Here is a 23,458-nt window from a genome sequence, read left to right on the forward strand (position 1 = left end):
AATTATTTTATTAAAAAAAAGTAGAGGTTTTCGGGTAAATTCCTTTAAATCAGTATGAAGCTCTTCTTAAACAATGCAAGGGGTGAATGTAAGTCCCTCTGCAATAGTATTGACCATAAATAAACAACCTCATATGCAATAGCTGCATAAATTGATCGCTTAGGTACATATATTCAGAGATAGTAGAAAATTCTAAAAGGAGTGTAATTACAACTAAGAATCGGTGCTAGTATAAGCTTATTGAGTGAAAAATGCTCAATTGTAACCATATAGATCAGTGATTTGCATATTTACAGAACATTTGCAGTGAAACTTGCATGCCATGCATCTTTTCACCTGTCTTTGGCTTATTTTATAAAGCTAGGCACTCTCCTTTAAGACATATATATCATATGCAAAAGATATCCTCTCCTTGAAGAATGATATCATGCCAAACTGCTTGGGAGTGGTTTAAGCCTATAAGCAAAATAGGGCCCATACTTCTGCATATATGTAGGCAGGCAGGCTGCCTGTACATGCTCTCCACACAAAAATGACATTGTTAGGTTTACTAAGCGATAACTTAGGACTGAAAAAAAGTGGGGAGGGGGGGTTTCTTTTTCTTTTTCTTTTTTGGTAGAATGGGGGTTTCTTATTTAGTACTTACGTTATTGAGATAATATAATTTATTTATATTATTTTGATAACAAAGAAAAGGTGATTGTTTTGTGCTCAAACTACTTATGCTGAGTTAATCCAAACTACATAACAATTTAATCAAGTTGTTGTATCCAGATAACAAATCTAACAGAACCTACTGTATCCATGACTAAATGAATCAAAATTTTCATGCCCATTGAGTTAAAGTGTAATTTTAAGCAACATTACACCACTTAGTTTGTTTTTTATTGGGTGCGAGTTTTAATAAATTCACTATTAGATTAGATTTTCTTCTTATATTTAACATGTTTACAAAATTTCAAGATGGTCTAAAATCGATAACTATGCCATCGTTGATGTGTTTACATCTTAAATTTCTGTATTTAAAGTTCTGCATAAAAGAAGGGCTTCTAGATAGAATAGTAAATGACGAATACAAATCTTATGTACTATTTTTTATGTTCCACTTTATGTTCCACCAATTATTACTTACTATGTGTATGATTGTTTTCCATTTTAAATGAAAAATGTTGGATTAATTGCTGGCGCCTGAAGTTTAAAAATGACATCCGATTAGCATAAAATTTAGTGTACATTTTAAGAGCATAAAATCCAACAGTGTGATTTTTGAAATATTAATTTAATATGAAGTTATTAAGTGGTAACATTACTTTGAGTTACACCAAGTATAACTTGAACCCAACCTCTCTCTCTCTCTCTCTCTCTCTCTATATATATATATATATATATATATGTGTGTGTGTGTGTGTTCCCTCCAGTCTAAACTTAAAACCTGGCAAAAAGGAAGACCTTGTATTATCAAAATCAATGATAACAAGAACTCCTCTCTCTCTCTCTCTCTCTCTCTCTCTCTCTCTCTCTCTCTATATATATATATATATATATATATGTGTGTGTGTGTGTTCCCTCCAGTCTAAACTTTAAACCTGGCAAAAAGGAAGACCTTGTATTATCAAAATCAATGATAACAAGAACTCCTTCAACACGTCCGTAAGGTTAATCCATTCTAAGAGGTTCTGATCATCATAGCCAAAGATATCATAATATTGTAAAAACAAATAATCTTTGACATCGTTACATTTTTATTATAACAATATTCTGCAAAACTAGCACTACCAAGTACCAACACCTTACAACCTGTGAATGACCTATGCGTGGTGTTTGAGGCATAACAAATACAACCTAGAAAAAGCCAGGCGCCAGCAATTAATCCAACATTTTCCAATTCCACTTTCAAGTAATCTTTTCATAAAAAGAGACTACAACTATAGTTCAAAATGAGAAGTACAAACAACATATTGGTAAAAGTTTACTAAATAATGAGGCCTATTTTACACTGGAATTGGCTCGGGCTCTGGTAATGATTCGGGGGAGCCGCTGCTACCTTTGAGGACGGTCACATTGCCATCAGTATCAACATCCACAATAACTGAATCACCCTCTTTGATCTCTCTAGCAAGCATCTTCTCTGCCATGCTGTCCTCCAAGAGTCTCATTATGGCTCTTCTCAGAGGCCTTGCCCCATAGCTTGGGTTATACCCTTCGTCAACCACTCTATCTCTAAATCTCTCTGTCACCTGAAGCTCTATTTCTTTGGTCTTCAGCCTTTCAAAGACCTCTTTCAGCATAATATCAGCTATATCCTTTACCTCCAGCTTTGTGAGCTGCCTAAAGACAATCATTTCATCCAACCTGTTCAAAAACTCTGGCCTAAAATATTGTTTCAATTCCTCAGTCACCAAGCTCTTGATTCGGTTATAACTGCTATCCTTCTCATCGTAATCAAGATCAAATCCTATTCGGCGGCCTCCTTTCTCAATTACACTACTGCCAACATTTGACGTCATTATCAAAAGAGTATTCTTGAAGTCCACAGTTCTGCCCTTGCTATCTGTCAACCTTCCATCTTCGAGAATTTGAAGCATCATGTTGAAGACATCAGGATGGGCCTTCTCAATTTCATCAAACAATACCACAGTGTAAGGACGGCGTCGAACAGCCTCAGTCAACTGACCTCCCTCAGTGTAACCAACATAACCAGGGGGGGATCCAATTAGCTTGGAGACAGTATGTCTTTCCATAAATTCACTCATATCAAGCCTAATCATGGCTTCTTCAGAGCCAAAGTAGTAAGCAGCCAACGCTTTTGCCAGCTCAGACTTTCCTACACCAGTTGGACCTGAAAAGATGAAACTAGCAATTGGACGGTTAGGATTCTTGAGACCAACACGGGCACGGCGAATAGCACGGCTGATGGCTTTGACTGCTTCATCCTGACCAATGACCCGCTTATGGAGGGTCTCTTCCATCTTGAGGAGGCGGTCAGATTCATCTGTTGAGACTTTCTCAACGGGAATGCCTGTCCAAGAGGAGACAATATGTTGAATATCCAGCTCAGTCACCAGTGGACCTACATCCCCAGCCTCAGTCTCTGCTTTTGACATTTCCTTGCCTTTATCTACAAGAGCTGATATTTGTGCCTTAAGGTCCATTTCTCTATCACGTAACTCTCCAGCCTGTTCAAGATTTTGTGCAATGTCATCTAAGGTGAAGCCAAGAAAGAAAAACCAGTAGACAAAACATTTTAAAGGTTTTATAAGTTAGAAACCTCAAATATTCCAGAACTATAACAAAGACTTCAAAGAAAACAACTCTTCAACTATTCAATCTCTCTCACATATTGGTTATGCTGATAAATCCTGGTACAATTTTGTTTCTTGACGAGTATAAATGGCCAGTGAGCTATGACTCAAATGGCACTTCCTCCTCCCACAAGAAGACAAGAAGGGGTGGAGTTTTGTGTGGTGAGTTTAAATGTCACTAGCTGTGCATGTAACAGCCATGTAACTTACTGGTTAAAAAAATGGTTATATATTCAATTTGGTTCACCATCTTTAGGGAAATAGTTGCAATATGTGCAGTCCTCTATAAAATATGCAAACTAAGAAACCAGAATCCTGAACTCTGTGATTGCAATATGTACCTTCTCAAAGTCTTGGCTGCGAACAGCTTCATTCTTTTCTTTTGTGATCTGCCTGAGCTCTTTCTCAAGTTCTCTAGCTTCCTCTGGTAGCTGCAAAGAAATTATGTCCCCAATCAACACAGAATGGGTGGAAAACAGGATGTATAGTAACAAATACGATTTATCGGCCATACCTGAGCATGACGCAGACGAACTCGAGAACCAGCTTCATCAATCAAGTCAATTGCTTTATCAGGCAGGAAACGATCACTGAAGAGACGGAACATATGTCAAAATTAAAACAAGAAATACATAAGGCAATACAAAAGTAATTGGCAGCATTGTGAAGGTACTAAGCTGGCCACCACATACTATGGAAGCTAAATTCTCAATTTCAGAATGATAATTACACAACTCAGAAGTAGAAATTCTAAACCATAAAACACATTGCATGTCCAAAATAAATTTTTGTTGCTAATTGTGCTACATAACTTGAGAGGAATTTTAAGCATGTATGAAACCCATTCCACCAGATTCCCTCAGTCCTTTCATCCTAGGTTACATCAGTAAAAATATAGAATTCGGGTCCTTAATTCTGTAGAAAACTTCCACAATAAAATAAAAGCATTTAATAAAAATCATAGGATACATTGATTCCCTTAAAGGGCCTCTAGAACTGTTGTGTTTTGTAATTTTGTTCCCATATTTGTCTCTAAAGTAACAGTAGCTAGTGGAACCTTATCAGTTGGGCTACTTATCCCCGACACAACACAGCAGTTTACTAAAAGATCTAGATTAAGCAGTAGTAAAAAAAAAGGGATGAGTTTGGTCAGCCCCATTTGATGATGGCACCACATCAATCAAGCAGAAAAGCATATGCTGGCAACAATGCCTCCCACAAAGCTGGATAACTTATTAGCTTCTGGAGAGGAAAGGAGAAAAGGGAGAACAAGACAGAGGAAACTGCAATTCAAATGCTAAGAATTTCAACTTAAGTAGAAAATCTGTAAGTTTTGAAGGAACTCCAGAAATAAGCTACTTCCAATTGGTGCTCCTATAACAATGCCATCTCTACGTAATGTAGTTGCTTAAATTGACGTTATTTCAAGCACTCAAACTCTAAAATTTCTTTTGCATACTCATTAGCTGATGTCCCCAAATAAAAATAAAACAAACTGTGTTAAATATCATAATGAAGTATGATGTATTATCTACGGCAACGTTTCAGGGAACATTACATGATATTTAAATTTGAAAGTGCAAAGCAAGATGGTAAACAAACCTGATGTACTGATATGATAGCTGTGCAGCAGATACAAGTGCTTCATCTGTGTAACGGAGCTTGTGATGAATCTCATATCGCTCCCGAAGGCCCTTCAAAATCTGTATGGTTTCATCCACAGTTGGTTCAGGCACTTTGACTGGCTGGAAACGTCTTTCCAAAGCTGGATCCTTCTCGATGTGCTTTCTGTATTCATCTAGTGTTGTAGCTCCAATGCACTGCAACAACAGAGATGACACTAACTGAGACTATTTGTCTATAAATCCAAGATATAAAAACTGTAAGCTAATTTGACCACACTAACAAACTTGGGGGGAAGCACATAGTGACTAATCCAATCTGACTGTATTTAAAACTCCTATAATAGTTGAAGTTTTGTCAATTTCACCTTTTGCAATCAATCAAAAAGGCAAAAATGCAAAATCCTAGAATAAATAGAAATCCCATAACGTGATGATAAGCTACTTTGACCACAATAAACTAATTTTGGAAGGAAGGACAATGAGACTAATCAACATGAATTAGATAAATCTCTAGTAATAATTGAAGTTCACATGTCCAGAATCTCCAAATTTATTTAGCCATTTTGGGAATGGGATGTAGAAAAGTGAATCTTTTCCACCTCTTTCACAACCCAACCTTTTGCAATCAATCAACTAGGCAAAGTAGAAAACCCCAACAACAGTGACAATGAGTTGCTGGCTACATCAAGTATGCTACTGGTATGTTGGGAAATGAAATTCTAAATCATCTAAAAGATACAAACTTCACAGTCCAGAAACCAAACCCAGTTGAAAGTCTCATAGAGGTCAAGTACACATGAATCAAAATGGTCATTAAAGGAAAACCAAAGGGTCAACACAAGGCATAGGCAGTAGCACGTAATTGTAGAAGTGTAACTACAACATCTACACATGATAGGCAATATTGAAGAGCTAGGCAATGCTAAAATAGTCAATGTTATTTAATCCGAAGCTTAAACCGACACATACAGGTAATGCTTACACCTCCAAGTGACCAACAATTTATAGTTGCATTCTCAAATTAATATTTCATAGCACCAGAGAACAAAAACAAAAACAATACATCTATTAAGTTCTCTTTTAGGTAAAAAATTACCTGCAGTTCACCTCTTGCAAGAGCTGGTTTCAATATGTTTGCAGCATCAATTGCTCCTTCTGCTGCTCCAGCTCCAATTAAAGTGTGCACCTCATCAATAAACAATATTATCTCGTCACTTTGTTTAATTTCCTCCATTAACTTCTTTAATCGTTCCTCAAACTCTCCACGATATTTTGTACCAGCAACTAGAAGACCCATGTCCAAGGTTATAACCTAAATCACACAAGAAAAACAAAACATATATGGTTACATTGTTTTTAAAATAAAGGGGTGAAGAAAAAACAAGGTAGCTTCTTGAAATGCATCAATGATTTTCAAACGAAATACCCATATGAAATCCAAGCCCATATTCATTGATTCATAAAATGTTAAATGACAAAATTAATATACTTCAAATCATTTGCAAGCTTTCTCTTGTACTGACTTATAAGTAGCCACAGAAATTAAAAGGCAATACAAAGATAATTCAAAAACAAAACAAAGAGCCACTGTGTAAATCAATATGAAAAAGATAGAAATACTTGAGAATATCTGCATTAAATTCTTTTTGTATTGATAATTAATATTTTCCGAACCTTGTTAACATTAAAGTCGACTTATACTTACCTTCTTCCCCTCTATAGTTTCAGGAACATCACCAGTTGCAATTCTTTGAGCAAGCCCTTCTGCAATTGCTGTTTTCCCAACTCCAGGTTCTCCAATAAGACATGGATTGTTTTTGGTTCGACGCCCCAAAATTTGGGTGACACGTTCTATTTGTGCCTGCCTTCCAATAACAGGATCCAATTTACCCTGGAACACCAAGAAAAGAAATTAGAAACAACCAATTAGAAGGAAATATAGAGCAATCTCATGATATCACAAAGGAGATGAAAGAGTTATATAAACTACCTCCACTGCAAGCTTAGTCAGGTCAGTCCCATATTCGTCCAGGGTTGGCATCTTATTGCCACTACTTCCTCCTGCAACACCAGCAGCAACAGCTTCTGGGCTCTCACCAACCATTCGAATAACCTGCTCACTCCAATTGAAGTTCTCTCATGGTTAGTTTTCTTCTTGAAACAAGATGAAGGAATTCATACAAAAACGCCTTCCATGAAAATGAGCATGCAAAGCTTACCTGGGTGCGAATGTTACTCGGGTCAGCACCTAGATTTTCAAGAACACGAGCTGCAACACCCTCACCCTCACGAAGAAGTCCCAGAAGCAAATGCTCAGATCCAATATAGTTATGGCCTGATAAGTTCAGAAAAGATAGATTTTTCAGAAAGCTTAAAATTAATCTAGCAAAGAAGTAGTTGCTAATCACAGGCATGCATAGAAAACCCCAAACCCCATTAGAAAATCAACTTAAGACAGGGAAAATAGGTTCTTAGCACAGTTAATTGCAATCCAGCTATTTGTTCCCAAAAAAATCACATACATAACTTCTTCTCCTTTTGGTATAACTCATGTAAATCACCTGACAATTTGAGTAAAATTGCACTTCAAAAATAGAAAGCCTGTCCTATGTTAAGGTTTTCCAAATTGGATGATAACAGGTTTTCTGACTGAAGTTTATGCTGATACATACAGCCTCATCCATTTCCAGAAGGCCTGTACTATGTTAAGGTTTTTCAAATTGGATGATAACAGGTTTTCTGACTGAAGTTTATGTTGACACATACAGCCACATCCATTTCCAAAGTTATTGAGTTAATGATATATGTAAAAATCACTACAAATAAAAACATGTGACAAAAAGAAAGATAAAATTGCGTTTGTAAGGAGAAAATTCTTCCATGAAATTTATTTGTCACAAGATTTAAAGGTGCTTTAAAAGAACCGAAGGAATAAAAAAAAATGCTACCAAGTTGGCGGGCTTCCTCTAGCGAGAGCTCCAAAACACGCTTCGCACGAGGAGTGAATGGAATCTCAACAGCAACAAATCCACTGCCCCTTCCAATAATTTTTTCCACTTCTACACGTGCATCTTTAAGATTGATTCCCATAGATTTAAGAACTTTAGCAGCAATGCCAGTGCCTTCACCAATAAGACCCAACAGGATCTGTTCTGTGCCAACAAAATTATGACCAAGCCGTCTAGCTTCCTCTTGTGCAAGCATAATTACTTTAATCGCCTTTTCTGTGAAGCGCTCAAACATGGCTCTAGCCACACATCTGCTACCCCTTCCTTGCCGAGAATTGATTGCAATTCTCACCTTAGAATGTAAATCTATCCCAGGCTTTACCAGAGTATCCAAAGCATTAACACTACGCAATCCTGAGAAGCTTCCCATTCTCAATCCAGGTGCCTGTAAACTAGACATCATTTTGACGGACCTTTTTGCTTTTCCAAATCCTTTAGATTGGTTGCGTCTCTGATTAGCAACTAAACCAGGGACATTAGCTGACTGAAGCAACACCCGAGCCATGATGCCGACCTAATACTCTGCATTTGGTCATGACACTTGTCAGTTGACAATTTCACACACACACAATACAAGAGATTAGATTTTGCAAGGAAATTTCAAGACCAATAATTGAGTTTACACAGGAACTCTCAAAATTCTGAACCAACAAGCAGCCAGTTTAGTAATGACTAATGTTAATTTAACATGAATATCAACTTTAATCCTAAAACATATCATAGTTCGTCACTAGCAATCAAGTTTCTTTTGACAAATTGTGAGCTTATATCACCAATAGAGTAATCCACTACAAAGCCATTACCGAAGCAGTTAAAACACATCAAATCACACAGCACTAACAGATTTCAGCACACCAGAAAGTCTTTCTAAGAAGAGTAAGGAGTAATAAGAAACTACCATCAATAGGTTACAATAGTCAAATCCGTGTCTTATACAAGATAAGAAAACAACAACCCCTTTGCCTCAAAATTTTGGGGTCAATTATAGATCATTGACAATCTAATAGGTTCAAAATTTTGGGGTCAAACTACCCAATTTATTATTTTTAAAACAAAAGTTCCTAGTAAATGATAAGTGGAAAGTGCTAGACTATAAGCATAAGAAAGTATCACCCAGACAACCAAAGCAAATAGAACGAACCCTGTACAGCTAGGTATAGATAATTAACAAAATCAAGGGACTAGATTTTTAATCAATAGCATATTACAACAACTGGGTCATCAAACATGTAATGCTTAACTACATATAGAGTCACATATTACACACACAGACTACAGCACAGGTGCAATCCAGTTCCAACTCAAACAACAAACACTCGAAATCAAAATTCTGATTAATGGGGTTGGTGCATCTATTAGATCATGTAGCTCAGAATCCACAAATAGCTCACTTTAACAAAACACCCAGAAAACCCAAGTTCTCACCTTTGGAAAACCACAACTACCATTCAGAACTAAACAACAAAATCAAGCAAAGCAAAGCACCCACCACAAAAAAAGGCAAACCCAACAAGCAAAGCTCAAATATTTACAAAAAGGCATAACATTTAACATAGAAAAACAAAAACCCAAATCCCTAATAACCCAAAAACCGCACAGTATCAATCAAACCCACCTAGATTTACAAAAAAAGTTCTCACCTTTACGACTTTTAACCCCTCAAATGAAACTCAATACTTCAAAAAACAAGTTCAAAAAACATAAAAAATCACAGAGAGAGAGAGAGAGAGAGAGAGAGAGAGAGAAAGAGAGAGACCTATAAGTGTTTTGTTTGGGAGAAAAAGGCAGACCCTCGTATTTGGTCGGCCAAGGAAAGAGATGAGGTTTGTTTTTTAGAACTCAAACACAACAACACATCCCCCCCTTATTATTATTATCTGCTAATATAATCTATATTCTATGTTCTAGTCTGCACGACACTCCACCGCTTTGTCATGCACCGCCTTTGTACGCAATAATTATCCTTTTTACACTGCTTGAGTTACAATCACGGCCGTCTGATTCGATTACTATTGCGTAGTCAAAGGGTGCTTTTTTAAGTGGGGCCCATCAGTTTTATCTGTCAGTCAAAGGTGGAAATTGCCTTTGATATTTTTTGCATATATGTGACGATTTTGGCCTTTTGTGTCTACGCCCTGATTCGCCGCCACATACTGATGCGTAGAGTTCGAAAATTTGGGTTTGTACATTGGATTTTACTGTCTATAGTCGCTGTGGAACAGTCGTATACGGGTAGGAGACCAGTTTTTGACACATTTTTTTTAAAACAAATTATATGTATAGTGACACAAAAATAACTTCTTTTTATTAAAAAAAAAATTATTATTAGAGTCACGTGTCGGGATTAGTAGGAGAAATTGGGCTTTTGCTCTTATTTTTTTTTAAATATAGTAATATGTTCTTGTTTTAAAATTATTTAAGTTCTTGTCCCTTTTTAAAACTCAATTTTCTCAAAATTGAGTTTTAATGTAAAACTTAATTTGTAGAAAATCGAGTTTTAGACAATTAAATTTAAAAAATAATAATAATAATTATTATAGAACTCGAGTTCTACAAATTTTTTTTTAAAATTTGATTTGGCATAACTCGATTTTAAAAAAATCGAGTTTCAAAATAGGGGCATGAACTTAAATAGTTTCAAAATATGGACACATTGCTGAATATTTTTAAAAATAAGGATAAAAGCCCAATTTTCTTGTGATTAGCGGGAAATGACTATTGTGACGCTACGTGAGAACTAAACATAGGGAGATAAAGGAGACGAGACTTTTTGATTGTATGACTTACACAAAAGTCTCTAATATAGACAGATACAATATAAATAATGTTAGGAGTAGATCCGTGAAAGAAGAATGTTAGGGTCATAATTAGAGTAATATACTTTCATTTGGACTACAATCACAACATGTCATGTCAATTGTTTTAAGAAGTAATTGTGATTTTTTTTTTTTTTTTGTCTTCTAACATTTTTCTTTTTCTTTGGTAGGTATGTCGTAGAAGTTTGGTATAGAAAGAATTTCTGCTTCATTGGAGAAATTTTACAAAATGGGAAATAAAAATAAAGTTGTGGACTTGTTGTAGATAGTAGGGCCTCACAACAAAGGCAAAAAATCAAATTGTAAAAATCTAAGTAGAAACAACAACTAAAATATCCAGCAGGAATTGGGTTGGCTATTCGACAACCTCCAAAATGGCCTTGTTGTCGACTTCACCACCGTTTTTTTATTAGTGGTCAATTTTCTTTCTTTTTGATTGACAAACCTTAATCGAAATGAAAGACATTAGATACATATATCTCAAGCCCATGGGCTCGAGGTAAATCTATTGGGCTGTCATGAGTCAATATTTGGTAGTTGAGAGAATTGAACGAAAACCATGGCTGCAGTTGGCAAATCACAACTTATATCAAAAGGCCTTATAGCTCAAGCTCAATGAGACCCCATGTAAATATTATGTCATCCATGTGGGCCAGAACAGCTCAAGCCCAATAGTCTCAAATGAATGCTGTGGCCTTCATTATTGGTTTTTTTTTTTTTTTTTTAATAATTTTAATGCAGCAGCAATAGTAACAAACAGGATGAGATTGAATGGTGACCAATATTCGGATGGGTGGCCTAGTTGGTAAGATACCGGGCCGGCAAATCCCAGGTTTTGGGTTTGAGCCTCAACAACTAGTTATGTGTTGGTATTTCTTATATCTCATCTCCATCTCAAATGGTCCAAAAAAATAATAAGTGAGTTCCTCATAGACCGGAAGTATGGGGTCTCGCCCGAGAGTGGGTAAGATGCTACTATGGTCACGCTCAGGTAGAGAAATCACACTGGTCACCCCCCTCAACCCTTTTTTTTTCACCAAAAAAAAAAGATTGAATGGTGATGTACCATAGGAACATTGATATGTGTTTGTATGGCTGTGGCTCAAGGCAGGAAGTTCTAATTTATATGTGGTTCCAAAAGTTTGGTTAAATAAAGTTGTTGTGCATACACTATAAAACCATTTGTTACTGTGAAAGGTGACCATGTTTTCCAAATTTGATCTTGACTGCAGGAATTCACATGCATAGGATATGGAAGGATGATGAAATGAGTACCAAGTTCTATGCCTCCTTTCAAGTGAAAAATGGGCAACCCAGTTGTTTCATTTGATTCATAAAATGCGTTTGGATAGCACAGCACGTCCACGTCCAGCCCGTTTTTTTTTTTTTTTTTTCCACGCGCATATGTCACTGTTCATTGGCCATGAACAGTGATTTTAGGCCAATGAACAGTACTTTTTTGGGATGAACAGTAATTTTTACACATTAAAAAATTATTTTTGTACAATGTTTTCAGTTTTCAGCAATAAGTTCTATCCAAACGGACTCATAATGTATGGCTATAATTTTTTTTTTTTTTTTTTGGGTAGAAAGAGGGGAATTATTTATTGTAGCAAACTACAAATAAATCAGCTTTGTCCGTGTACCACCCCAAATGGGTGTCTAGAAACAAAAGGTTTCATAGGGTGTAGGGCACTCTCTAGGAGTACCAAGTTGCAAAAAGTCCCATACATGTACAATATATAAAAGACAACATTGGTTATATTTCTTCAAGTTTGCTTCATTGCTCCCTTCTCCTCTTGGCAAGTTGGTCTGCGACTCCATTAGCATAATGGATGTTAGAAATACTGAATTCAATAGTATTGTATTTCACACTAAAATAATATACATGAGTGCCTTTATATAGGAGGCATATGAGTGTTGTACAAGTAAATATGAGTGCAGTACAAGTAGTACAATGTGTGCTCTACAAGTAAGTGATCTAGATGGGCCAAGCCCACATATGAGTGTACGTTAATAGCCCCCCTCAAACTCGAGGTGGATGTGAGACCAACTTGAGGTTGTCAACCAAATCACGAAGGTGTCCCTTAGGATGGGACTTGGTGAAGATATCTGCAAGTTAATCTTTGGAGGAGACGGAAAAGAGCTTGAGAGCACCATGAACAAGATGATAACGAATAAAATGACAATCAATCTCAATATGTTTAGTCCGTTCATGGAAGACATCATTGTGAGCAATGTGAATGACACTCTGATTATCACAATAAAGAGGTGTAGCAGAGGATGTAAACACACCTAAGTCTGTAAGAAGCCATCGTAACCAAAGAAGCTCAGATGTGGTATCAGCAAGAGCACGATATTCTGCTTCAGTACTGGAGCGGGCCACAAAAGTTTGTTTCTTACTTCGTCAAGAAATCAAGGAAGAGCCAAGTAGAAAACAATAGTCAGTGGTGGACCTACGATTAGTGGGATCTCCTGCCCAATCAGCATCAAAGAATGCACGGAGTACAAGAGGAGATTGAGCTGAGTAGAAAAGGCCATGGAAGAGAGTGCCCTTCAAGTATTGAAGAATGCGCAGAACAGCAGCATAGTGAGTCGATCGTGGGGCAGACAAATACTGGCTGACCTGATGAACAGCATAAGAAACGTCTAGACGAGTAACTGTGAGATAAACTAGGCTGCCAACTAATCGTCTGTAAAGAGAAGGATTAGACAATGGTTTCCCCTCCGAGGGAGTCAGATGCGCATTAAGCTCAACTGGGGTGTCAACAGTCTTGCTGTCAGTGAGTCCAACACGAGACAAAAGATCAGAAGCATACTTGGCTTGAGTAATATAAAGACCATCTGAGGAACGAGTGATTTCAAGACTCAAGAAATAACTAAGATGTCCAAGATCTTTCATCTCAAACTGCTGACTAAGAAAATCCTTGAGTTCTTGTATGCCACTAAGGTCATTGCCAGTTATGATCATATCATCCACATAGAGGAGAAGTAGAATGGTGCCTTTATTAGTACGATGAAGAAATAAGGCAGCATCATAAGGACTGGCAGTGTAACCCAAGCGAAAAATAGTAGAGCTAAATTTTGCAAACCAGGCTCAAGGAACTTATTTAAGACCATACAATGCTCGGCGAAAGCGGCAAACCTTGTTGGAGTCAATGGAGAGACCTGGAGGAGGTTGCATGTAAACTTCTTCACTCAAGTCCCCATTAAGGAATGCATTTTTAACATCCATCTAAAAAATATCCCATTTGCTAGCAGCAGCAACAGCCAGAAGGGTACGAACAGATGAGATGCGGGCAACTGGAGCAAAGGTCTCTTCATAATCAATCCCATACTCCTGTGTAAAACCTTTTGCAACAAGGCGAGCCTTATAGCGCTCAATGGACCCATCTGAGCGAGTCTTAATCTTGTAGATCCACTTGCAACCAGCCACAGACTGTCCAAGAGGGAGAGTAACTAAGTCCCAAGTATGGTTTTTGGTTAATGCATCAATTTCCTCTTTCATTGCAATTTGCCATAAAGGGTCAGTGGAGGCCTCACGATAGGTTTGAGGCTCGTGGAGTGTAGCAAGTGCAGTGTAACAATGGTAATCAAGTAAATGTGTAGGAATGGATCTTACCCGGGTTGAGTGACAAGGTGGAATGTCTTGTGGAGGTGGAAGGTCTTGTGGAGGATCTTCAGGCAGAGCAGGAACGGGGGACCCAGGCTCAAGTTGGGGTAGCTTGTCATCAATCTGCTCATCTTCGACCTGTCCAGAAGAGACATTAAAAGGATCGGGTGTTTGTATAGAGAAGTCTAAAGGAGGATCAAATGGAGTTGGAGAAGGAACATAAGACTCCTCTAGAAAAACTTCAAGTACAGATGAGGTAGTGAGGGAAGAACGAAAATGAGAGAGTTCAACAAACAAGCGGTGTTCCCAGAAGACAACATTACGAGAAACATGAAGGCGATGAGAGACAGGATTATAACAGCGATACCCTTTTTGTGTTTCGCTATAACCAAGGAAACAGCAAATTCTAGATCAAGGCTCAAGTTTGTTGTGCTCATGAGACTGAAGAAGAACAAAACAAGCAGATCCAAAAGAGCGAAGGTGATGATAGTCAGGGGGTGACCCAAAGAGGCACTCATACGGAGTTTGATTATGGATGACAGTGCTTGGAATGCGGTTGATGGTGTGAACAGCATGAAGAACAGCTTCACCCCAGAATGGAGGAGGAACCTTGGCAGAAAGAAGAAGAGTACGAACAGTGTCAAGAATATGACGAAGTTTACGTTTGAGCCGACCATTTTGCCGAGAGGTACAAGTTGGAGATGATGTACAGTGCCATAGGAGTGTAACAGATTTTGAAAAGCATATTCAGTGTATTCAAGAGCATTATCAGAACGAAATATTTTGATTCTTTTGGAGAATTGGGTTTCAATTATTTTTGCAAAGTTACTGTATATTGGCAAAATTTCAAAACGAGATTTCATAGGAAATATCCAACTGTAACGAGAATAATCATCGATGAAAACAACAAAATATCGAGATCCACCAATACTAGCAACAGGAGAAGGTCCCCAAACATCAGAATGAATTGACTCAAAAATACTATTAGAAATAGAATCGCTATTATTAAAAGGTAAAGCTGGCTGTTTTCCTAACTGGCATGAAGTACAATCAAAATTGTCTTTGGACACAGAAACTAACAGACCTTTAGAAGCTAACTGTTGTACCCGAGAAGAGGGTGCATGACCAAGACGAGAGTGCCAAAGTGAGAGAGAAGGTAAGGAAGACACCGCAAAGAGCTAAGGAAGAAATGCATCCTACGGAGCAAGAGGTGGAAGATGAAGATTGTCCACTAGAAACATACGCCCAACTCTAGGGCCGATCCCAAGCTCTTGCCCCGTCTCCTGATCCCGCACAATACACCCGTAATAGTAAAAAATAAGGCGATAACCTTGTTCAGCTTAATTGTCTCACGTAACACAAATTATAGGATAAGTCGTGAATATGGTAGCACTAGAAGAGAGGTTGGAGGTTGAAACAAAACCAAGACTATTCCCATGCATGGTAGAACCATCAGCTATGTGAATATTGAGGGGATGTGAAGTAGGGTCAAGTTTGGAGAATAAGGACGAGGAGGTGTCATGTGATTGCAACAGGCAGAATCAAAAAGCCAAGTTTGAGACTTACCGGGTAAAACTGAGAGAGCAGTGGAAAGAGATGCATTACCAGCCATACGAACAAACTTTCGAGCTATGATCTCCTGGAGGTCGTGGGTGAGAGGTTGATAGTGGATCCAAAGATCGGGACTCAGCTTAAATGGGAGGCATTAGCGAGTAGACTCGTTGTTAGCAACCGCAGCAGGAGATTTGTTAGCGACTAACAAGCTCAATAGTGTGGCCGTGGCGCTCGCAATAGTTGCAACTTTATCATTGGTCTGTCTGCGACGATTGCTGGAGCCAGAAGGATCACCTGAGTGTTGAGGTTGCTCTATGGAAGGAGTAAGGGCCAGAACATTAAACTTTTCCTAGGCTGGAAGAGTTGCAAGGCGAGTTTCTTCTCTGACTAACTCATTCACAGCAGTATCAAGAGAGGGAGGAGGACAACAATTCAGAAGCTGACCTCGAATGGGCTCATAGTCCTTATGGAGTGACATCAGGAACTCATAGAGACGAAATTCATCTCTAATAGCAGCATATTGTTGGGCATCTTTTGAGCATGCCCAAGTTGGATCCGAAAGGTCAATTTGGTCTCAAATGAAGCGAAGCTGATCATAGTAGTCATTGATGGACCGGCCCAGCTTCTGCCTGAGTTGATGCAATTCAACCACTAACGATATTTCATGGATCCGTGAGTGGTAGAGTATCTTTGGCCAACATATCCCATGCCGATTTCGCATCATCAAAGCCGCCCAAAGAATCGAGATGAAGGGAATGGAAGTATTTCGAATCCATGTGAGGATCATGTGATTGTGACTATCCCATTCAATCATGCGATTGAGAAAAGCAGCATCTTCTTCACTTGCCCCCTTCACAAGAATAATGATTGCACCAGTGCAATAATGCCAGAGCATGCGACCCTTAAGGAAACTGCGTATAGCTTGAGACCAAGATAAGTAATTCCTAGTCCCCTCCAATACAGTATTGATAGGGCGAGAAAGAAAAACATCCTTTTTATCTATTTAGAGATACAATATGCAAAAACAGACTGCAAAAATGAAATTTACGCGAAAAACTGAGTAAGGAGAACCTGGACTGCAAAAAGTCAACTCCAGGAAAAAGTCAATGGTCAAAGTCAACGGTCAACGCCCAACGGCCAGAGGTGACGTGGCGGTGACGTCAGCAGTGCGCTGGAAGGTGACACCAGCGATGACGTGGCAAGTTGACGTGGCTAGGGCTGACGTCAGCAGGATCAATCTGGCGCGTGGCGACGCGTGGAGGCGCGTGAGCAGGAGTTTCGGCGCGTGGAGGATCGGTTCGGCGCGTGGGCGCGTGACCTGCAGTGCAGAAACTTTGGGCGGCGTGTGGAGGCTCCGATTACTGTGAGGTTTTCACAAATAGGTAGATCGGAGCAAGACGATCTTCGTGGTACCTTTGGAAAATTTTTCGGAGCAATATTCACAGCGGTGCCGGAAAAGGCAGTGGTCTTTGCAGTGTTCGAATTCCTCAACCGCGGCTGCTACAGGTTCGGAATCTGAGGACGATGTTTGGAAAACTCGAAGGTTCAACGGCGAAAGGCTGTGGCAGTTGTTGTGACAGCGGAAGCAATATTAAGAATGAAGTTACACCAATAAAGACAAGACTGCGAAGAAAAGGTCAGAGCAGTGGCTCTGATAACATGTTAGAAATACTGAATTCAATAGTATTGTATTTCACACTAAAATAATATACATGAGTGCCTTTATATAGGAGGCATATGAATGCTATACAAGTAAATATGAGTGCAGTACAAGTAGTACAATGTGTGCTCTACAAGTAAGTGATCTAGATGGGCCAAGCCCACATATGAGTGTACTTAACAATGGAAAATGTGATGCGGATGGACAGTCCACTCTCAGTTCAAGAGGATCTTGCAATAAAAAATATATATATATATATATATATATATAGAGAGAGAGAGAGAGAGAGAGAGAGAAAGAGAGAGAGAGAGAGAAAGAGAGAGAGAGAAGTCATATTTGGTGCCATGACACCATATGACATTAGCCAGTTTATAACAAGAGTAGAGTCCATATCTAGATTTATAAATTTAAATCCTAATTCACATGCTAGATGAAGTCCCTCCCTCGTGGAAACCAGCTTGATCATTCCTCATGAGAACAGTTTTATCTACAGATCTTGATGTACAGGTAGAAGATCTACCGTCTAATTAGCTGGATGTTATATTCCAAACTGATTTAGTTCATTTATAAAATGTTTCTTATCGGTTCCTCAAAAAAAAAAAAAAAAAAAGATGAAGTCCCTCCCTAACATTCCATAATTCTACAGAGTTATTAGTTGAAAACTTGTTAGAGATATATTAGTCCATTAGCATAGGTCCAAACCTAATTCTACTTTGTGTGCAAGCCAGTCTCTTATTTGTAAAAGTCTATTATTCTAGGGATTTAATATACTACATATACACATGTTAGGATTTATTGTAAAACAAGATTTGTACTACAATCTCATATAATAAAGATGCAACCCTTAAAGATTTTTTCCATGGAGGTAGGCCATTAGGCTAAACCACGTAATCTTCATATTCTTGTGTTCCTATTTTATGTTCTCTCTCTTCCGCATTTATCTTAGCATATTTAACATTGTATACCAAAGCTAATATTCAATAAAATGCAAAGTGAGAACCATTTGATCCATCTACCCTAGAATAACCACAACCCCCCCCCCCCCTCTTTCTCCTGCTAATCTAGTTTTCCTAGTATACTTCCATCTATGTTAAGGGTAACAAAAGGGTTAGAAGGAGGTTTCCAAATAATAAGTTTAGTTATTTTAAGTTGGGGATCCTTGATTGGTTGAGCAAGATGATAAAACAAGGCGAGCTAAAAATAGTTTTATAAAGAAGCTGGTTGAAAGTTATTGATGGAAGTTTGTAAGTGCAAGTTAGATTTTTAGGTGTTCAATGTGTGTGACCTAAAAGCCTACCAGTATATTTGGGTGTCAAAACTTGATGAACAATAAAAATGTAAACTTTAGCACCAAATCATCAAAAGGAAAGCAATGAGGTAGAAAAGTAAAGGAGAACAAGGATACATGTGGAAAACCTGGTAAAAGGGGTGAAATATAATGTTCCAAGCAGGGCTGGCCCAAGGCCTAGGCCTAAGGCCCATCACAAAAAATATTTACCCTTTACAAAAAAGGACCCTATCCCATTGTAAAATGCCCAAAATTATATAAAAATATGAATTTTTTCAAATTATTATGTACTTTTTATTATTAATGATGTTAGAGATATTACAAATTTTACTATAGAATTACAAACTGACATGTTATCAATCACAAAAAAATATTTTAAATATTCATTAATTACATTATTGAAGTTCATCAATCACTGTTATTGTCACATTATATTGTGAATATTTTGTAATACCTTTAACATTTTCCTTTTTCATTTACAACAAGGCTTTAAAAAAAATTGCAAATGTGTTAGATCATCAATGATGATTAATCTCCCCTAATAGTTTGAAACTTTAATATTTGTAAACTAATCTACTACAAAGCCACACATCAATTAATATCATAGATTATAAATGTAATTAACTATGTATCGTTATATATCTAAGAGAAATTAATTTTCTTTTTAAATTTTTTTCTTCTTGTTAAATTAATTTTTTGACTATGATATTCAATTCTCTATATAAAATTAACCTTACTTTTAGTTAATATTATTCATTGAATTATGTATTTAATACATCAAATTAATCTCAATTTGATTAATATTAAATAATTTTATTTAATTAATATTTATATATAAAAAGCCCCACATAAATCTTTCGCCTTAGGCCCCAATTAAGTTGGGCCAACCCTGGTTCCAAGGGGTATAAATGTAATGATAATCTGTTGCAACTTGTCTGTTTGCAACTTGTAAGATAGGACTGAGTTGGGAGCCTAATATCATGACAACATTTCCAATTCGATTTTTTTTTTTTTTCATGCATGGGTAGTGTTTTCCAAACCCAAGTCCATCTGCTTTTGTCTTCTAAAATTCCCTCATACTGATATAAAAATTGAGTTGCTTCCTTAACAGAACATTGGCATGTACCATTTTAACCTATCAGGATGAGTATAATATTGAGGAATTGGAAGTCCTATGATATATAATCTTCTTAATTTCATTTGGAAGAGGTACATATAAAAGATTTAAATTCCACCTTCCATCTGTATAATGTTAATTACACGTGCAACTTGTCTGCTTGTGTCTTTCATTCATTGTAAAATATATAATATTAATTATCACCCTTCCAAAAACAATTTTTTACAACTTTTTCCATAGCTAATAACATGACATGTTGTAACTTGATGCACACTAAAAATGATATCAATAATGGACTCTAATGAAAGTACTTTTGTTTTGATCACAATATATTAATTATATTAACAATTATGAAAAAATTTAAAATAAAAATTTTAAAAAGTAAAAATTGTTGTATCTCTAACCTCACTCTCTTTCATAGACATTATTTATTGATGGAAAGCATGTTCAATGGGCCTTAAGACAATTTGATCCAAATCTAGAATCAATCCAAATAAAGTCATTTTGTCAAAATTTTGAACAAATATGAAATTCAAAAGAGAACAAATGGAGTAATGCTATACAAAGAAACAGTTCATGTACAAGTTTTATGATTCTATCACACCAGAACAAGATTACTACAATATATAATTTGATTAGATATCTAGGAAACTGTCATAGCTGCAATCAGTAAAATTAGCATGGAGTACAAACTAGCAAAGAATATTATGTGGCCGTTAAAACAAAGGGCAGCCAACCTTCTATGTCCCAAATAACTCACGAGGTTACGCATGAAATATTAAAGACGGCTTTCCTTCTAAAGCCCAAGCAGTCGAACTGCAACTTATTTAAGATTCTTGTCCTCCTCTTTTGTTCCAGGTCATTCTTTTTATTTAAAATTTATTACAGATAGTACCCGTTTGGATATTGAGTCTGCGTTTCAACTTTTTTTTTTTTTTTGGTGAGAAGAGTGGATTATGCTTTTCTAGTGGATCTTGTGTACTATTTACGGAATTTGTAAGTACTTTATTTAGCAACTTTTTCATTAAAAATAGGTCTCATGGCACTATTCACAAATTTGAAAATTATTTTACTATTTTCAGTTTTCAACGATATCCAAACGGACCCTTAGATGTGGTCCATATATGATTTATCTACTTGCCTTGTGTTATTTAAAACCAGCTTGTAACCCCATGAGTATGCATAGATACACTTAAAGATATACAATAAGATACATAATATAATTCCTATATATATAATTTAAATACTATTGATAGTCATTTTTATGTTTTGTTAACTCTTTAAAAAAATTTGTAAGGATATTAGTAGGTATAAAATGTAAATTGTCATTTAAAAAAAATTATTGTGAAACACTTTTTTTTTTTTTACGATTCATTTATTCTAGACTCTTTGGTTTTTGTATTTAATAACTCACTTAGATAGATATTTATGATATGGTCCCACATTTGATTCTAAAATTAAGAAATAAAACTCTTTAAAAATAAATAATTTAAGACACATGGGGCAAAATTGAAACTTTAATTTGAAATTCTAATTTAAGTTTCTCTCAGCTTCACCTATTATTATATACATAGATATATAGATAATGGGCCCAAATAGAGAATAAAAGTAACGTCTTTTGGAAAACACCCCAAAACCTAAGTTTTTATAGGGTGTTTGGTACATGCACTTAAAAACTGAAAATTGTTATTTAAAAACATGTTATACACAATAATCAGTAAATAAATTTTATATGATAGCCACATTAATATAGAAAATCATCAATAATCTCATATATATCTCTTTTCAAAATTTATATAAATCAGTTTTGTCACATTACATAAATTAGTGTTTAGTTAGCTATAATGCACATTTAATGTGATGCACATTATGATAATGTGATATTAAAGTTTTTTATTTATTTTATTTTTTCTAACATTGCCATAATTTAAAATTTCAAAATATATGATATCGCTTTAATCTCATTACCTTCCTAAACAATGTAGGTTGCATTTGGTATTGGCTTAAAAAGTCAATTTTTTTTTATTTAACTTATTTTTGCTATTATTTATAGGTCACATTGTACTTGTTGGTATTATTCATGAGTCCCAAACTCCCAGTATACTATTTCAATTCTCTTTTAACTTTATTTATGTACTTTTAGTTTCAGCTAAATGAGTTATTTCCAAACAAACTCGTAATAATGTATTTTTTTTATTGAGATTACGTTAATACTTAATATAATATTAGAATAACGTAATATACTAATGTTAGGGTGGAAGGGCGAACCAAACGCCCCCCAAGAAGCAACTTACTTTCAGTTTAGACAAGGGGAATAAGAAAATGCTGCTGAAACCTGGTAAAGTCATACTTTTATATTGAAAAGAAGACCTGAATAACACCTAGGAAATGTTATTGGATACATCCCATCCCAAGTTAAGATCCTAAAAGACACTAAAAAAAAATCATCACGTTATTCACTATCTTAATAAAAAAGAAAAAAGAAAAAAAAGAAAAAGAAATCACAGATTGTGAAACTCCTGTAAATCTCAAATGGTGGGGTTCTAAAATCTTTGCATTCCAGCACAGTGTTGAACGTATTAAACAAATCCAATAGAGAATATTATATCGTTGACTTTTAATCAATAATAATGGAAGCCATTAGAGATAAGCCTAAGAGCAAAATGCTCCACGTAATGACCACACTTTTTAGTTGCACATGCACCGCTAAGCAGAGCAATCAAAAAAGAAAAAAAGAAAAAAGTTCAAGTTGGTCGAGAGCGACAAGTCCTCTGGATTTTTTTTTTTTTTTTTTTTTTTTGGTTTCAGAAAAAAGAGAAGAAAAAGGTAGATATGACGTGGCATGGCGTGTCGTACGCACGCGCCGTGCCGGAAAGCCGGTTTGTTTTGGATAATTTTTGCTTCTAAGAAAGTACACTTTTTTTACCATTTTACTGACTGTGGTTTTTGGGCTCCGACTTATCAGAAGTTATTACATACTAGTTTCTGAGCACGCGCGTGAGGCTCTTCTATTTTTTGGATAAGGTTTAATGTAGAGCATTTATTATAATTTAGAATTATTACTTTTTTCAATCACAAAAAAAAATCTAGGGGTGTGATGAAAAATTATTTCACCATACATAATACTCATTTTTATCATAAGATTGTTTGCAATTTGTTGAACATCGAAATCAACTTTATAACCAACTACCCTCTGAGCACGCGCGTGAGGCTCTTCTATTTTTTGGGTAAGGATTAATTTAGAGCATTTATTATAATTTGAAATTATTACATTTTTCAATCACAGGAAAAAATCTAGGGGTGTGATGAGTATTATGTGTGGTAAAATAATTTTTCATCACACCCCTAGGTTTTTTTACCACACACAATACTCATCACATTCCTAGGTTTTTTTCTGTGATTGAAAAATGTAGTAATTCCAAATTATAATAAATGTTCTAAATTAATCCTTACCCAAAAAATAGAAGAGCCTCAC

The 23,458-nt window shown here is 36.3% G+C and overlaps 1 protein-coding gene across 2 annotated transcripts; it reads right to left on the minus strand.

Moving 5' to 3' along the window:
• Positions 1 to 1,686: 1,686 nt before the first annotated feature.
• On the minus strand, positions 1,687 to 9,832 carry LOC142631607 (chaperone protein ClpC, chloroplastic). Of its 2 annotated transcripts, none has more exons than XM_075805812.1 (10): positions 9,692 to 9,832; positions 7,876 to 8,457; positions 7,147 to 7,262; positions 6,918 to 7,040; positions 6,633 to 6,818; positions 6,024 to 6,239; positions 4,905 to 5,122; positions 3,817 to 3,892; positions 3,644 to 3,733; positions 1,687 to 3,176 (listed from the first exon to the last, which is right to left on the minus strand). In XM_075805812.1, the coding sequence occupies exons 2-10, from the start codon at positions 8,438 to 8,440 to the stop codon at positions 1,992 to 1,994; spliced, it is 2,775 nt and encodes a 924-aa protein (XP_075661927.1). In that variant the 5' UTR covers positions 8,441 to 8,457; positions 9,692 to 9,832; the 3' UTR covers positions 1,687 to 1,991. The 2 variants fall into 2 exon arrangements, with proteins under 2 accessions (XP_075661927.1, XP_075661928.1); XM_075805813.1 differs by having other exon boundaries at positions 9,576 to 9,795.
• Positions 9,833 to 23,458: the final 13,626 nt, after the last annotated feature.

Source organism: Castanea sativa, chromosome 4, assembly GCF_040712315.1.
Source record: "Castanea sativa cultivar Marrone di Chiusa Pesio chromosome 4, ASM4071231v1".
NCBI classification, from domain to species: domain Eukaryota; kingdom Viridiplantae; phylum Streptophyta; class Magnoliopsida; order Fagales; family Fagaceae; genus Castanea; species Castanea sativa.

Coding starts and splice junctions, on each gene's coding strand:
- LOC142631607 (XM_075805812.1), bottom strand. CDS start 8,440: ATGGCTCGGGTGTTGCTTCAGTCAGCTAATGTCCCTGGTTTAGTTGCT. Junction 6,240..6,632: donor AAACTATAGAGGGGAAGAAG/GTAAGTATAAGT, acceptor TGTGTGATTTAG/GTTATAACCTTGGACATGGG. Junction 3,177..3,643: donor GCAGCCAAGACTTTGAGAAG/GTACATATTGCA, acceptor AATCTTGAACAG/GCTGGAGAGTTACGTGATAG.